At 47.8% G+C, this 17,105-nt stretch overlaps 1 protein-coding gene across 1 annotated transcript in view; it reads right to left on the bottom strand.

Annotated features, from left to right (window-relative positions):
- Positions 1 to 17,105, bottom strand: part of LANCL2 (LanC like glutathione S-transferase 2) — an 81,795-nt gene that overhangs the window by 59,076 nt on the left and 5,614 nt on the right. Inside the window, exons 2-3 of the mRNA XM_068236351.1 lie at positions 11,105 to 11,222; positions 1,442 to 1,649 (exon numbers count right to left, since the gene is read on the bottom strand). Coding sequence (XP_068092452.1) covers positions 1,442 to 1,649; positions 11,105 to 11,222 — 326 coding nt within the window. The remainder of the gene's footprint in view (positions 1 to 1,441; positions 1,650 to 11,104; positions 11,223 to 17,105) is intronic.

The following is a 17,105-nucleotide window of genomic DNA, read 5'->3' as shown; positions in this document are numbered from 1 at the left end:
GAAATTAGGACAAAGGGCCCGTTTCTACTATACATAGGCGAATCTGCATAGAAAAAGCAAATTAGATTTTTTTTTTTTCACGTCATTCATCATTGAAGTACATTGCGTATGCAAATTCACGTGAGGCTAATGCACACGTATTCACCATAGTGGAAATGAGTCCTAAAGAACTGAATCAGCCAAACTGAATCCAAACTAAACTGAGGTGAATTCAAATAGTACTATTAAGACGCCTTGGGTGATTCAACCCTAGGTACATTAATGCATGTTTACATTCGAATGAACATGATTATACATATTACAAATGAACTAACATGGGGGGAAAAAAACAGTTTCTTTAAGGTACTGTAATAAGGCAGGTTACTTTTTATATAAATATTAGATTGCATAATAGATGTCACTTCACACTGGGGTCTATTCTTACAGCAGAGAAGTATTTATAGCGAACAGAGCACCAGCGGAAAGCATTCTTTAAAATCAAGGTTCTGAATGCATTGTGCCATGGAAGGGGGGCTTTGGCACCGCATTACTTACCTACGTTGAGCTGCTCCTGTGGCCCCTCGTCTGTATGAAGTGTGCTATGTCCCCTACGTGCCGGGAGATGAAGTTCGTGGATGCGAATACAGAGATGTACATCCACGAACTACATCTCCCGGCATGCTTTGTGCTGGCGTGCTTGCAAGGCACACTCCATTCAGAACCTCCCTAATGGGGAGGTTCATTTAAAAAAAAAAAATACCCTGGTGCTCAGTTTGCTTCAATTAATTTGCTTTAATAAACTTTAATTATAACTATAACACATTTTCCATGTATTTTAAGGTACTAATTGAAAGCTCTTGGGTGCTCAAAACCACAACACACATGTAACTAGAACACGGTTTGGTACATATATGTTTATGTTTTGTGCATGTAAGATGTTTTTGGCACAGAAAATCATCTATTTTGTAGAAAGATTTAGGGCTTGATTCACTAAGACAAACAGCATGCCTTATCAAAGTTAATACGCCTTATCAAAGTTAACACGCCTTATCAGAGTAGTATAGCAAGTGCTACGAACCCGCAGGGGCTCAGGGCAGGACGAGTGGAGCACTCGTCATTGCCAATTATCAGGCATAAGTTCGCTATGCTACTCTGATAAGGCGTATTAACTTTGATAAGGCGTGCTATTTGTCTTAGTGAATCAAGTCCTTACAGCCTGAAAGAAAATTCACCTGTAGAAGTGGAAAAAAGACAGTACAACCAATTAAATCCCAACATTCCTGCCTACGTTTCCTCAGTAAACTTAAGGGGAAAAAATCCATTCTTCAAAATTGCTCGCAAACACCACACATTGCAGTTGTGCTTAACAAGAGGAAACAGGAGGGAAGTGTATTGTATTACAAGACAAACTCCCAGGCAGTGTATTCTAGGAAAGCCATTAACTTGTATACTTTGCCCTTACTTTGCAATGCAGTCCTTGGATTCTGCATGGTTTTCCAAGTTATGATACACAACAGCTCCAACGGCAAGAGGTCCAGCATCTCCACAGAGGAAAGTGACTCTTCTCCCATTCAGGTTCCTCAGGATTCTCTTCACATAATCAAGAGAACGCTGTAAATGGGATTTCTCCTGAGTAACACGATACAACTGCAGGTATAGGAGAGCTGTACCTATAAAATACAACAACAAATACATTCAGATCTTCATTGTACACAGCAAGTATGACTTTGGCAAGGCATCATGTTGATGCCAATATCAAAGTATAAATTAACTTACCTATGGGGGCGCTGCTCCTGTTCCTAAGAGGGCGTTCATCTTGCAGTTGTCAATGCCACAGTTCAACGTGCCCACGAGTCCAGACCTTCCCCAGCAGCTAATGTATGTCAGGAAATGTGGCGTTCCCAGCCATTGGTGCATGCTGCAAGATGTGGCATCCTCAGTTACTGGTGCATGCAGGGAGATGTAAAGACATTGAAAACTCCCGACACGCACCAGCATACCATCTCCCGGCATATACTAGCAGCCTGGTCGTTCTGGACTCATGGGCACATTGAACTGCGGCTCTGCTGCACTGACAGTTGCAACATGAATGTCCTCATGGAGATGGCTAATAAACAGCCCCCGTAAGTTAATTTAGTGCTGCCCTCCCAGAAAGCAATCATCCAATCATCGTTCTAAATCTTTTTTAAAAAGGAGGTGCCCAGGTTGCTTTAACAGATATGGGACATGATACATTGGTACACAAATACATACAGGACAAATTCTACTTTGAACTTGCCAGTTAAAAAAAAAAAACAAAAAAAAAAACACAGGCAAGGCTTTCTAAACCCATGCTTTAGCAATGTAGATGAAGAAATTGTATGCACTGGAATACAGGGCTGTGGAGTTGGTACAAAAATCATCCAACTCTGACGCCTCTGTGATGTATGATATGTAAAATGTGATAAATGATATGTAATAACCGTATGTTTTGCTTAATGTATTTTGTTCCTGCTTTGTTTGTTTGCTGTGATTGGACCCTGCATTGATTGTGTTACTGGAGTCGGGCGGGGAATATACCATTGTTCTGTTGTGTGTTAGCAGACTGGCCTTGTCCTTATCACCTGATAAGATTTGAGGTCTGTTTGTTGACAAGCTGATATACTGTCTGGGGGAGAGGGAGAGAGAGTCAGTTTTGGTGTGAGACAGCTAGGTGAAAGCTGTATGCTATGTTATGGATGGAAGTTCACTTTTGTATTGACCGCAATAAAGCGTTTATCATTGGATTCCATGTCTGCTCCCTGTTTGTGGACGGCCCTCATGTCATATCATGACAGCCTCAGTTTATGAAACCTCCGACTTCAGATACCCAAAATTACTCTGACTCCTTAGTCTAATTTTTACAAAGGCTATGGAATTGGTTCAAAAATCATCCACCTCCTCAGTTTATTGAAACAACTGACTGACTCCAGGTACCCAAAATTGCTCCGACTCAACAGCCCTGGTGGAATGAAGAGGCTGATCTCCAGAAAAAGCCAAAAAAATTGTATCTGGCTGATCAAACACTCCTGATAACAAGATAGTGCTGATTTGAAGGTTAAAAGGTTATTTATCTCTCTGTGGAAAGTGGTTCAAAAAGATTTTACATCACACTGTCAAGGCTGCTGCTTACACTTAATCGTACTTGGTATCTAGAGGCGTACGAGAGATAACGGCGCTGGAGACGTGGGTGCAGGATTCAGCCGGTATATGGCTGATCCTGCTGCCGCACAAGTCCCAGCCGTATTAAATACTATTCCCCCTCCAGGCAGCCATGGATAGTGGGGAATGAAATAATTCGGCTTCCAGCAATTGCTGGAAGTCGAATTATTATGTTTTAAAAGTAACTTCAGCTCCGTCTTCTGATAGCGCTGAAGTTACTCCCTGTGCCTGCTATAGCCGAAATTTCTATTACGGCCTATGGTGGCGCCGGCTGCACCGAAATCTCCTGCGCTGGTTTCAGCGTGTTCGATCTAGAGGACCTCTTCTCACTCCCATATACAGTGTACCTGTTGTCCAGTGGCCCCTCCTCCCTCTCCCATATATTGTACCTGGTGTCTGGTGGTCCCTCACCCATATATCGTTGCAGGTGTCTAGTGGTCCCCCCTCCCACCCCCATAAACTGTACCTGGTGTCTAGTGGCTGCTCTCAATCACTATACATCAAACCTAGTGTCTAGTGATCCCTTTCATCCATAGTGTTACCTGATATTTAGTAGTCTTTCCTCCCTCTCCCATAGCTTGTTTCCTGGTTTCTAGTGGCCACCCTACCTTCTCCTGTAGCGTGTTCCCTGGTGTTTAGTGGCCATCCTTCCTTCCAGCATCTTTTAATTGCAGAGTACAGGCAGCAGAGGCAGTGTAAGAGCATCTCACCTGACCTGGGGTAGGACATACTGGACCGCGGCTCTCCGTGTATTCCGAAGGTTGCAACGGTATGAAATTCCACGGTATGATAATCGTAAAAAAAAAATAAAAAAAAATACCACGGTATGACGGTATTACGGTATACAACAATTATTTGGACCTGGGCCCCACCCCCTTACATTAAATAATGTGCCCCCACCCGCCAGTAATAGGTGGCTGCAGCGTAGGTAACCAGGGATAGGTATAGCCAGTGGTAGGTGGCCGCAGCGTAGGTAGCCAGGAATAGGTGTAGCTAGTGGTAGGTGGCCGCTGCATAGGTATCCAGGGATAGGTGTAGCCAGTGGTAGGTGGGCGCAGCATAGGTATCCAGGGATAGGTGTAGCCAGAGGTAGGTGGTCGCAGCATAGGTAGCCAGGGATAGGTGTAGCCAGTGGTAGGTGGTCGTAGCATAGGTAGCCAGGGATAGGTGTAGCCAGTAGTAGGTGGTCGCAGCTTAGGTAGCCAGGGATAGGTGTAGCCAGTAATAGGTGCTTGCAGCATAGGTAGCCAGAGATAGGTGTAGCCAGTGGTAGGTGCTTGCAGCATAGGTAGCCAGGGATAGGTGTAGCCAGTGGTAGGTGCTTGCAGCATAGGTAGCCAGGGATAGGTGTAGCCAGTGGTAGGTGCTTGCAGCATAGGTAGCCAGGGATAGGTGTAGCCAGTGGTAGGTGCTTGCAGCATAGGTAGCCAGGGATAGGTGTAGCCAGTGGTAGGTGCTTGCAGCATAGGTAGCCAGGGATAGGTGTAGCCAGTGGTAGGTGGTCGCAGCATAGGTAGCCAGGGATAGGTGTAGCCAGTAATAGGTGCTTGCAGCATAGGTAGCCAGGGATAGGTGTAGCCAGTGGTAGGTGCTTGCAGCATAGGTAGCCAGGGATAGGTGTAGCCAGTGGTAGGTGCTTGCAGCATAGGTAGCCAGGGATAGGTGTAGCCAGTGGTAGGTGCTTGCAGCATAGGTAGCCAGGGATAGGTGTAGCCAGTGGTAGGTGCTTGCAGCATAGGTATCCAGGGATAGGTGTAGCCAGTGGTAGGTGCTTGCAGCATAGGTAGCCAGGGATAGGTGTAGCCAGTGGTAGGTGCTTGCAGCATAGGAAGCCAGGGATAGGTGTAGCTAGAATTAGGTGGCCAGCACAGAGAGCCGGAGGGAGGGAGAGGGGACAAATACTCACTTGTCAGCAGCCAAGTCCTCATGCGTGTACTGTGCTTCATTCTACTTCCTGTTTGTGCTTGCATCATCTCCTTGTAATAGCACCCAGGGGGCGCTGTTTCAGGGAAATGTGATGAAAGAACAATGAAGCCCAGTACATCGTGGAGGACGGACCTGGCTGCAAATGAGTATTTGCCGCAAGTGTTTATTATCCCCACCGCTGTTCGTGCACCGCGGCTACATCGCTCCGCCCAATAGCCCCGCCCCCTGAAAACCGGTAAAACGAGATTGTGCACGGTACGATTACCGTGCACAATCATACCGTGGTATATCGTCATACCGGTATACCGCGGCAACCCTAATTCCTTCTCGTCGGATTTGACCTCTAGTGATTGTAACTTGCTCTCTACTAATAGAGATCAAGCTAAAAACACTAAAGGTTAATTCTGATTTGATGGAAGATACTGCGAACCAGTGCAGTGTGTTAACCACTTAACGACCGCCCACTGCACAGGGGCGGCCGGAAAGTGGATCCCGTAAGGACCGCCGCATGCACAGAGGCGGCGGTCCTTGTACAGGCATGGGCGGAGCGATCGCGTCATCCATGTCGCGATCATCTGCCGAGGAGCAATTAGCAGCGCCGGCGGGCGGAGGAAATCCGCAATGGAGTTAAATTAAGTGTATAAAGCACTTTGCTAGGTAAACAAAGTGCTTTATACACGCTTCTTCCTCGCCTCGTGGTCTCATTGTTCCAGAGACCACCAGCGAGGAGGAAGCAGTAGCAAGTACCGTATTTTTCGGACTATAAGACACACTTTTTCTCCCCCAAAGGAGGGGGAGAAAAGTCAGTGCGTCTTATAATCCGAATGTGTGGCCATGTGTCCCCCGCAAGCAAGTTTAAGTGCAGGCTGCCCCTTTTACACAGCCGCGGGCATAGAGTCCTGCTTCCTCCTGCTTCCTGCTTCCTACTTCCTGTTTACTTTTCTGTTCGGCTCACGCCGCTGATGAGTCAGAGAGGGCGCTATCTCTGCCGGCTCTCACCCTGCACTCCCCGGTGACAACAGCTGACATCAGTGCAGAGACTGCAGTGCACTGTCTCTCTGGCTTCATCCGGCTTCTCATACATCAAAGCAGCTGCAAGCACGTGCCCTGAGAAGCCCGAGGAGAATGTTTTGTTCACATCCCCCTCTCCTGTGACTCTCTTCCTCCCCCTCTCTGCGTGCACGCTCTGGATTACAGCCCGAGGTCATAACTTCGTGCACAGTCTTCACCGTGAAACAGGTACAAACTCTACCAGGAGAAGCCTGTGTCAGTGTGCATTCTTCACATTCCTTGCATTCCAGCCCTTGATCAGCTGTTCCATCTGGTAACAGTGAGCAGTGAGTAAGAAGCCTTTGAAAGTTTTTCTGATCGTCCCCACTCCTGTCCTCATCTAATTCACTGTGTGCTGGCTTTGGAATCCCCCTACCAGCCTGAGTACATCTCTTCCTCCACACAGGCATCAGGCTGAGGTATTGGGGCATATGAGACTATATAGAAATTCTGGTACACTTTTCTGCATATGGGTGCTGCCAGCTGGTGATGGCATTTGTGTGATGTATGGGTGCTGCCAGCTGGTGATGGCATTTGTGTGATGTATGGGTGCTGCCAGCTGGTGTTAGTGTAGGTTTTTGTAGGAACTTAATAAAAGCATTTGTTACCCAGAAAAAAAAACTTTGGTGTTACTTAGCCACATGATTGAATCCTGCAGCTTACTCACTTGCTTATATTAAGTCATTAATTAGTTCCTTCTAATGATTCATGTCACATTCTGACCACAAATGAGCAGACAGTGCTAGTGAGACAGGTGGTTCAAAATGGTTATTTGGGACTCCAGTGCAAGTTAGTGTAGGTGATAGGTGCATATGTTAAAAAAAAGATAGCTTGGGGGGGTAAAAGTCCATAAGACCTCTCTGCACTATGGATGCACCAGGTTTAGTATATATATATTTTTTTTCCCCTAGTTTTAGGTCTCTAAACCTTGGTGCGTCTTATAGTCCGGAGCGTCTTATAGTCCGAAAAATACGGTATACACCACATTTTTTTTTTTTTTACCCACAGCCCCCCTGATCTCCCACCCCAGCCTTCAGACCCCCCCCCCCCCCCCCAAGAACACTGTTTGCACCCAATCACCCCCCTAATCACCCATCAATCACTCCCTGTCACTATTTGTAAACGCTATTCTTTTTTTTAATGCCCTAAACTGCCTGCTCCCTCCTGATCACCCCCCCACCCCTCAGATTCTCCCCAGACCCCCCCCCCCCCGTGTACTGTATGCCTCTATCCCCCCTGTAATGACCCACTGATCACCTGTCAATCACCCATCAATCACCCCCTGTCACTGCCACCCATCAATCAGCCCCTAACCTGCCCCTTGCGGGCAATCTGATCACCCACCCACACCAATAGATCGCCCGCAGATCGACGTCAGATCACCTCCCAAGTGCATTGTTTACATCTGTTCTCTACCCTAAACACCCACTAATTACCCATCAATCACCCCCTGTCACTGCTACCCATCAGATTAGACCCCTATCTGCCCCTAGGGCACTCATTCACCCACCCACACCCTCAGAACGCCCTCAGACCCCAGCCCTGATTACCTCGCCAGTGCATTGCTTGCATCTATTCCCCCCTCTAATCACACCTTGAGACACCCATCAATCACCTCCCGTCACCCCCTAGCACACCTACCCATCAGATCAGGCAAAAATTTGCCCCGTGTGGGCTCCTGATCACTCGGCCAAACCCTCAGATCTCCCTCAGACCCCTTCCGATCACCTCCCCAGTGCATTGATTGCATCTATTTTCCCCTCTAACCACCCATCAATCACCACCTGTCACTCCTATCCATCAGATCAGGCCCAATACAACCTGTCATCTAAAAGGCCACCCTGCTTATGACCGGTTCCACAAAATTCGCCCCCTCATAGACCACCTGTCATCAAAATTTGCAGATGCTTATACCCCTGAACAGTCATTTTGAGACATTTGGTTTCCAGACTACTCACGGTTTTGGGCCCGTAAAATGCCAGGGCGGTATAGGAACCCCACAAGTGACCCCATTTTAGAAAAAAAGACACCCCAAAGTATTCTGTTAGGTGTATGACGAGTTCATAGAAGATTTTATTTTTTGTCAAAAGTTTGCGGAAATTGATTTTTATTTTATTTTTTCACAAAGTGTCATTTTCCGCTAACTTGTGACAAAAAATAAAATCTTCTATGAACTCACCATACTCCTAACGGAATACCTTTGGGTGTCTTCTTTCTAAAATGGGGTCACTTGTGGGGTTCCTATACTGCCCTGGCATTTTAGGGGCCCTAAACCGTGAGGAGTAGTCTAGAAAACAAATGCCTCAAAATGACCTGTGAATAGGACGTTGGGCCCCTTAGCGCACCTAGGCTGCAAAAAAGTGTCACACATGTGGTATCGCCGTACTCAGGAGAAGTAGTATAATGTGTTTTGGGGTGTATTTTTACACATACCCATGCTGGGTGGGAGAAATCTCTCTGTAAATGGACAATTGTGTGTAAAAAAAAATCAAACAATTGTCATTTACAGAGATATTTCTCCCACCAGCATGGGTATGTGTAAAAATACACCACAAAACACATTATACTACTTCTCCTGAGTACGGCGGTACCACATGTGTGGCACTTTTTTACACCCCAAGTGCGCTAAGGGGCCCAAAGTCCAATGAGTACCTTTAGGATTTCACAGGTCATTTTGCGACATTTGGTTTCAAGACTACTCCTCACGGTTTAGGGCCCCTAAAATGCCAGGGCAGTATAGGAACCCCACAAATGACCCCATTCTACAAAGAAGACACCCAAAGGTATTCCGTTAGGAGTATGGTGAGTTCATAGAAGATTTTATTTTTTGTCACAAGTTAGCGGAAAATGACACTTTGTGAAAAAAAAAAAACAATTAAAATCAATTTCCGCTAACTTGTGACAAAAAATAAAATCATCTATGAACTCACCATACTCCTAACTGAATACCTTTTGTTACCGGCAGAGGAGTGCAGGATCTTGCACTAGCAATCCTGCTCTCCCCAGCTGGCTCTCTGCTGTGTCCGTGCCCCCCATCCCCTGCAACATGGTGTGCAGAGTGCGCTGCTGAAGACTACTGTGTTCCCTGGCTTGTGGAGTGTGCAAGTAACATGTCAGCAGTGCAATGACTGGGGATACTTCCTGTGTGGCAATCGTTGTGTCCGATATCTATGATGCCATATAGTGGCATCTTGAGACACAGCTGTATCATCGGGGCTCATCTGGCTATGAGGAGAGGGAATGACTTGTACTGGGGCACATCTGGCTACTGTGGAGGGGGCTATACTGGGGAGGGGGCTTATACAAGAGTCGATCACTTTTTTCCTGGTTTCTGAGGGAAAAGTGGGTATGTCTGCTTACATACGGGTCAGCTTATATGCGAGTGTATACATTTACTCTCTACAGCAGGAGAGTGAGGTAAATGGTATTATTTAAAAGGAAAAATCCATATCCTTCTCAGTTTCGGTTCCCTTTAAGGATCCTGCTAGTGATCTTGCTCATGCCAGCTGGCTCCCTGCTGTCTCTGTGCCCCCCCCCCGCCCCATCCCCTGCAACATGGTGTGCAGTGTGCGCTGTTCGAAACTACCTGTGTCCCCTGGCTTGTGGAGCGGAGCGTGCAAACAATGGGTCAGCATTTCAATAATCGGGGGATTCTTCGTGTATGGCAATCAGTGTATCTCATATCTATGATGCCATCTAGTGGCATCTTGAGACACAGCTGTATCATCCTTGGGGTACATCTGGTTATGGGGAAAGGGGTGGACTTGTGCTGGGGGTTCATCTGGCTACTGTGGAGGGGGCTATACTGGGGAGGGGGCTTATATGCGAGTCAATCACTTTTTCCTGGTGTCTGAGGGAAAAGTGGGTACTTCAGCTTATAAGGCAGCAAAACTACCCTTGACAGTTCTGTAAAAAAAAAAATTAAATAAAATTATATATTAATTTTTATTTAAGAATAATAAAATTGCTGTCTGCCCGCCAAAATCACTTACAGTAATCTAAAGCACTCCTCTGCTTGAGCATGCTTTACATTCTTCTCAGTAACAATTCACTAGAGGTCTCCACGATGATACTTACCTGCTGAATTAAACCACATGTCCAGAGCAGCACTAATGTAGACCGCACATGTACAGAAATAATGAAAATCTGTTTTGTGGATTCCTTTTCCATCAAGAAAATTTGCTAAGTACCAGTGTTCTCCCCAGGCTCTTTTAGCCGGGTGCTCCACCCGGCTAGTTTTGGTGAGCACCCGGCTGTCAACGGCTCACCTCCTCCTCTCTTGTAAGCAGAGTTGTCCAGAAAAGCTCCGGCCTTCCAATTTCTCATCTCACCCCACCTGGCTACTTTTTCATGCCACCCGGCTGGAAAAAAATTCTGGGGAGAACACCGAGTACCATTCTATATACTTTTTATCTATACTAACAAAAATGATCATAAGATTAACATTCCAGAGCCTCACCATCTTCTTCATGAGCAACTGTAACAAACTGTTGCAGAAAAAAAAATGCAAATATGAAAAGGCATTTCTTCCACCCATTGTATGAATGCTAGAATGGGAAGTATTTTAGTATTTATATAGCACCGGAATATTGCACAGCACTTTACAGAGTATATTGTCTTGTCACTTAACTGTCTCTCAGAGGGTCTCACAATCTAGTCCCCACCATAGTCATATGTATGTATCTTGTAGTGCATGTAGCACATTTTTAGGGCAATTTTTTTTTTTTTTTAGGGGGAAGCCAGTTAACTCACCAGTATGTTTTTGGGATGTGTAAGGAAACCGGGGTGCCTGGAGGAAACCCACATAGACACAGGGAGAACATAAAAACTCCTTGCAGATGTTGACTTGGCTGGGATTTGAACCGCAAGGCGAAAGCGCTAACCACTACGCCACCTTGGGAATGCTAATATAAGCAGTTGTTAGTAAAATATCAGAAATGTAACTGGGGTTAAGAAGTAGAGAATCAACCTGTATATCCAGTGTAAGCTGAAACATCATGTGGATCTGCTGTCTTAAGTCCTTCTTCCATTTGCTGAAGCAAGTCACCGACTTTTGTCTGGAGACGGCGTGCAAAACTTCCAGTAATCTATGCAAAAGGTAAAAAAAAAACAAAACAAAAAAAAAAACTTGTGGATAAATAGTGAAAATATTTTAGAATGCAATCAAAGTGTCCCTTTAACTCTCTTACTCATAATGAAGTAAATATATACTTTTAAACCAGGATATCAATTGTTTAGGTTTCTGGTTCTTTTCAAAACAAACCATTCTGCTCTTTTCCAGAAATAAAGGCTTAGGGCCCGTTTCCACTGGAGCGGAAACTGCTCTGAATCCGCAGAGTTTCCCCACAGGCAAATCGCGCAGGGAAATTCTGCCATAGCAAACTATGGCGCCGCCAGGCCGAATCGCTTACCCTACTGATTCGGCCGACACTGCCCACAGTTTTCGCGCGGAAGGCTGCGAATCCCATAGCTGTGCATGGCACGGCTTCTGGGATTCGCCTGCGTTCCCGTACACCCGGAAGTACTGACGCGTGCGGCACAAGTGGAAACGGGCCCTCAAGCATTTGTAGTTCTCAAAGAGAGAGACTCCCTTTGCCATATCGACTTGTTCATTTGGCACTTCTATTGGCCTGATGAAGCGGGCTTGGACCCGCGAAACGCATTGCCTGTGCTAAATAAAAATATTTTGTCGTATACAAGGATTTCGTTATTGAGGTAAGCCACCTCATATTATTTCCTCGATTTTAAGCTGTTTTTAGATGCTTTTATTTCAACCAGGGCGCCTCTTTACCTTCAATTATGCATAGCTATACCCCCAAACAATCTGTATTTGAGGGGTGGTGACAGACCACCTGTGGGTGACCCACAGTGGACACCTGTCACTACTTTTTTAAGGAGAGCGACCACATCCAGGTCCCGGCTGGGACTACCCCGAGTGGAGTCGGGTTTATGGTCTCCACCTGCTTCCTACGGTTGGTTGCCCTTGCAACCTCCTTTTGTGAGTAGTAATTTATTGAAATTCCTTTTTTCAATTGCATACTAATATACTACACTATTGGGCTCCCGTATTTGTCTCCTATATTTTTTTCCCTGCAAGGTGCTGAGACACCCCCACTACACTACATGCCTAGGGCAAGAACCTTACCAATTTTCTCATTCTGCACACCAAGTGTTTTTGCGGATATCATTTCAAGCCTGATATAAGGTTTGCAAATGTTCGGAACACATTCTGAGGAACGTTCAAGAGACTCTGGGCCTGTGGTTCCAACAGATAGATGGCAATGCCAAGCAAATATTAGCTTGCCTGACAGTGCAGAAAATAAATTGTTTCTTATTAACCATCTCACAGTAATAATCCTGACATTTGTATAGCGCTTTTCTCCAGTTGGGACCAGTGCAGAAGTTTTGGCCAAGGACTTCTTACTGAATAGGTACTGACCCTAACCAGTATTCAAACCCTGGTCTCCCATGTTAAAAGGCAGAGCCCTTAACCATTACACTATCCAGCCACTGGTTTTTGCACATTTTCTTTTAATTATTAGACGAGAGTAGACATAGATGGGTTAATGCAGGAGAAAGGTGACAGACACGGGGAATGCAGGAGAGAGGAAACGTACAGTGCTGCCCATAATTATTCATACCTCTGGCAAATTTTGACTTAAAGTTACTTTTATTCAACCAGCAAGTCATTTTTTAATGAGAAATGACATAGGTGCCTCTGAAAAGATAATAAGATGATGTACAAGAGCCAATGGTGTGGAAAAAAAAAAAAAAAAACAATTTCTCAGCTTTTATTTCCATTTGAGCAAAAAGCGTCCAGTCCAAAATTATTTATACCCTTTACAAACTGTCACAAAGTTCATTACCATTCCAAATAGTCCAAGCTGCTCTAATCCGAATTACCCTGATTAATCGGGAACAGCTGTTTTAATCAACTCAACAGGTGAAAAACAGCAGCTCTCTGCAGTTGGTTTGGGGACAGTCAGGGCTAAGACAAAAGAGTTCAGTGAGGACATGTGATTGCGCATTGTGGCTGCTCACAATTCAGGAAAGGACTTCAAGGCCATTTCAAAATGTTTTCAAGTTCCAGAGACTGCAGTGCAGAGTATTATTAAAATATACAAGATGTTCCACACTCCGGAAAATCTCAGAGGATGTGGTTGGAAGCCAAAAGTGACACCTATGCTGGCCAAGAGGAGAGTGAGAGAGGTGAAAAATAATCCAAGGATCACCAACAAAACCATCCTGGTGAATGTGGGCTCTGATGGTGGCAATGTCTAAAGGCAGACAATACAACAAACACTGCACACTGCTGGGTTCCATGGATGCAGCCCAAGGAAGACGCTACTTCTCCAGATTACGGCACACAAAAGCTTGCCTGGCCTTTGCAAATGCTCATAGGGTGGTGGGAATCTAATGCTTTGGGGGGTTGTTTTCAGCCAATGGACCAGGGAACCTAATCACAGTAAACGGCACCATGAATAAAGAGTAATACATGAGGATTCTCAACAACATCAGGCAGTCTGCAGAGAAACTTGGCCTTGGGCACCAGTGGACATTTCAGTATGACACTAACTCAAAACGCACAGAAAAACTGGTGAAATGGTTAGCAGACAACGTTAACATTTGGAGTGGTCTGGAGAGAATCTACTGTGGAGGAAGCTAAAGATCAGGGTGATGGCAAGAAGACCCTCCAAACAAAGATTTGGAGCTCAATGCTAAAGATAAATGGGCAAAAATACCCGAGGAGACATGCAAAAAGCTGGTCTGCAATTATAGGAAGCATTTGATTGCTGTAATAGCCAATAAATGCTTTTCTATAGATTATTGACTGGACACTTTTTTGCTCAAACGTAAATGAAAGCTGAGAAATGTGTGTTTTTTTTAAGTAGACACCTATGCCATTTCCCATCAAAAAATGACTTGTTGGTTGAATAAAAGTTACTTTAAGTCAAAATTTGCCTGGGGTATGAATAATTATGGGCAGCACTGTAGATGGGGAATGCAGAAGAGTGGAGACGTAGCCGGGCAATGCAGAAGAGAGGAGACGTAGCCGGGCAATGCAGAAGAGAGGAGACGTAGCCGGGCAATGCAGAAGAGAGGAGACGTAGCCGGGCAATGCAGAAGAGAGGAGACGTAGCCGGGCAATGCAGAAGAGAGGAGACGTAGCCGGGCAATGCAGGAGAGAGGAGACATAGCCGGGCAATGCAGGAGAGAGGAGACGTAGCCGGGCAATGCAGGAGACAGGAGACGTAGCCGGGCAATGCAGGTGAGAGGAGACGTAGCCGGGCAATGCAGGAGAGAGAGAGGAGACGTAGCCGGGCAATGCAGGAGAGAGAGAGGAGACGTGGCCGGGCAATGCAGGAGAGAGAGGAGACGTGGCCGGGCAATGCAGGAGAGAGAGAGAGAGGAGACGTAGCCGGGCAATGCAGGAGAGAGAGAGAGGAGACGTAGCCGGACAATGCAGGAGAGAGAGAGAGAGAGGAGACGTAGCCGGGCAATGCAGGAGAGAGAGAGAGGAGACGTAGCCGGGCAATGCAGGAGAGAGAGAGAGGAGACGTAGCCGGGCAATGCAGGAGAGAGAGAGGAGACGTAGCCGGGCAATGCAGGAGAGAGAGAGGAGACGTAGCCGGGCAATGCAGGAGAGAGAGAGAGGAGACGTAGCCGGGCAATGCAGGAGAGAGAGAGAGGAGACGTAGCCGGGCAATGCAGGAGAGAGAGAGAGGAGACGTAGCCGGGCAATGCAGGAGAGAGAGGAGACGTAGCCGGGCAATGCAGGAGAGAGAGAGGAGACGTAGCCGGGCAATGCAGGAGAGAGAGAGAGGAGACGTAGCCGGGCAATGCAGGAGAGAGAGAGAGGAGACGTAGCCGGGCAATGCAGGAGAGAGAGAGAGAGAGAGAGAGAGAGAGAGAGGAGAGACGTAGCCGGGCAATGCAGGAGAGAGAGAGGAGACGTAGCCGGGCAGTGCAGGAGAGAGAGAGGAGACGTAGCCGGGCAGTGCAGGAGAGAGGCGACGTAGACGGGCAGTGCAGGAGAGAGGCGACGTAGACGGGCAGTGCAGGAGAGAGGCGACGTAGACGGGCAGTGCAGGAGAGAGGCGACGTAGACGGGCAGTGCAGGAGAGAGGCGACGTAGACGGGCAGTGCAGGAGAGAGGCGACGTAGACGGGCAATGCAGGCGAGAGGCGACGTAGACGGGCAATGCAGGCGAGAGGCGACGTAGACGGGCAATGCAGGCGAGAGGCGACGTAGACGGGCAATGCAGGCGAGAGGCGACGTAGACGGGCAATGCAGGCGAGAGGCGACGTAGACGGGCAATGCAGGCGAGAGGCGACGTAGACGGGCAATGCAGGCGAGAGGCGACGTAGACGGGCAATGCAGGCGAGAGGCGACGTAGACGGGCAATGCAGGCGAGAGGCGACGTAGACGGGCAATGCAGGCGAGAGGCGACGTAGACGGGCAATGCAGGCGAGAGGCGACGTAGACGGGCAATGCAGGCGAGAGGCGACGTAGACGGGCAATGCAGGCGAGAGGCGACGTAGACGGGCAATGCAGGCGAGAGGCGACGTAGACGGGCAATGCAGGCGAGAGGCGACGTAGACGGGCAATGCAGGCGAGAGGCGACGTAGACGGGCAATGCAGGCGAGAGGCGACGTAGACGGGCAATGCAGGCGAGAGGCGACGTAGACGGGCAATGCAGGCGAGAGGCGACGTAGACGGGCAATGCAGGCGAGAGGCGACGTAGACGGGCAATGCAGGCGAGAGGCGACGTAGACGGGCAATGCAGGCGAGAGGCGACGTAGACGGGCAATGCAGGCGAGAGGCGACGTAGACGGGCAATGCAGGCGAGAGGCGACGTAGACGGGCAATGCAGGAGAGAGGCGACGTAGACGGGCAATGCAGGAGAGAGGCGACATAGACGGGCAATGCAGGAGAGAGAGGAGACGTAGACGGGCAATGCAGGAGAGAGAGGAGACGTACCCGGGCAATGCAGGAGAGAGAGGCGACATAGCCGGGCAATGCAGGAGAGAGAGGCGACATAGCCGGGCAATGCAGGAGAGAGAGGCGACATAGCCGGGCAATGCAGGAGAGAGAGGAGACATAGCCGGGCAATGCAGGAGAGAGAGGCGACGTAGACGGGCAATGCAGGAGAGAGAGGCGACGTAGACGGGCAATGCAGGAGAAAGGAGACGTAGACGGGCAATGCAGGAGAAAGGAGACGTAGACGGGCAATGCAGGAGAAAGGAGACGTAGACGGGCAATGCAGGAGAAAGGAGACGTAGACGGGCAATGCAGGAGAAAGGAGACGTAGACGGGCAATGCAGGAGAAAGGAGACGTAGACGGGCAATGCAGGAGAAAGGAGACGTAGACGGGCAATGCAGGAGAGAGGAGACGTAGACGGGCAATGCAGGAGAGAGGAGACGTAGACGGGCAATGCAGGAGAGAGGAGACGTAGACGGGCAATGCAGGAGAGAGGAGACGTAGACGGGCAATGCAGGAGAGAGAACACGTACAGGGGGAATGCAGGAGAGAGAACACGTACAGGGGGAATGCAGCAGAGAGAACACGCACACGGGGAATGCAAAAGAGAGAACACGTACACGGGGAATGCAAAAGAGAGAACACGTACACGGGGAATGCAAAAGAGAGAACACGTACACGGGGAATGCAAAAGAGAGAACACGTACACGGGGAATGCAAAAGAGAGAACACGTACACGGGGAATGCAAAAGAGAGAACACGTACACGGGGAATGCAAAAGAGAGAACACGTGTACGGGGAATGCAAAAGAGAGAACACGTACACGGGGAATGCAAAAGAGAGAACACGTACACGGGGAATGCAAAAGAGTGGAGATGTGCTCCCGCACCTCTAGTATTAGGGCTGGCTCACACTGCAAGAGCTTTTTCTAAGCACTAGTGATTTTAAAAACTCTTGCCAATGTAAAATGCTACGAGTTTGCTTTCAC

The sequence above is a fragment of the Hyperolius riggenbachi genome, chromosome 5 (genome assembly GCF_040937935.1).
Source record: "Hyperolius riggenbachi isolate aHypRig1 chromosome 5, aHypRig1.pri, whole genome shotgun sequence".
Taxonomy (NCBI): Eukaryota; Metazoa; Chordata; class Amphibia; order Anura; family Hyperoliidae; genus Hyperolius; species Hyperolius riggenbachi.
Note: the sequence above shows the minus strand (reverse complement) of the source record. Positions and strands in the feature narration are given on the sequence as shown.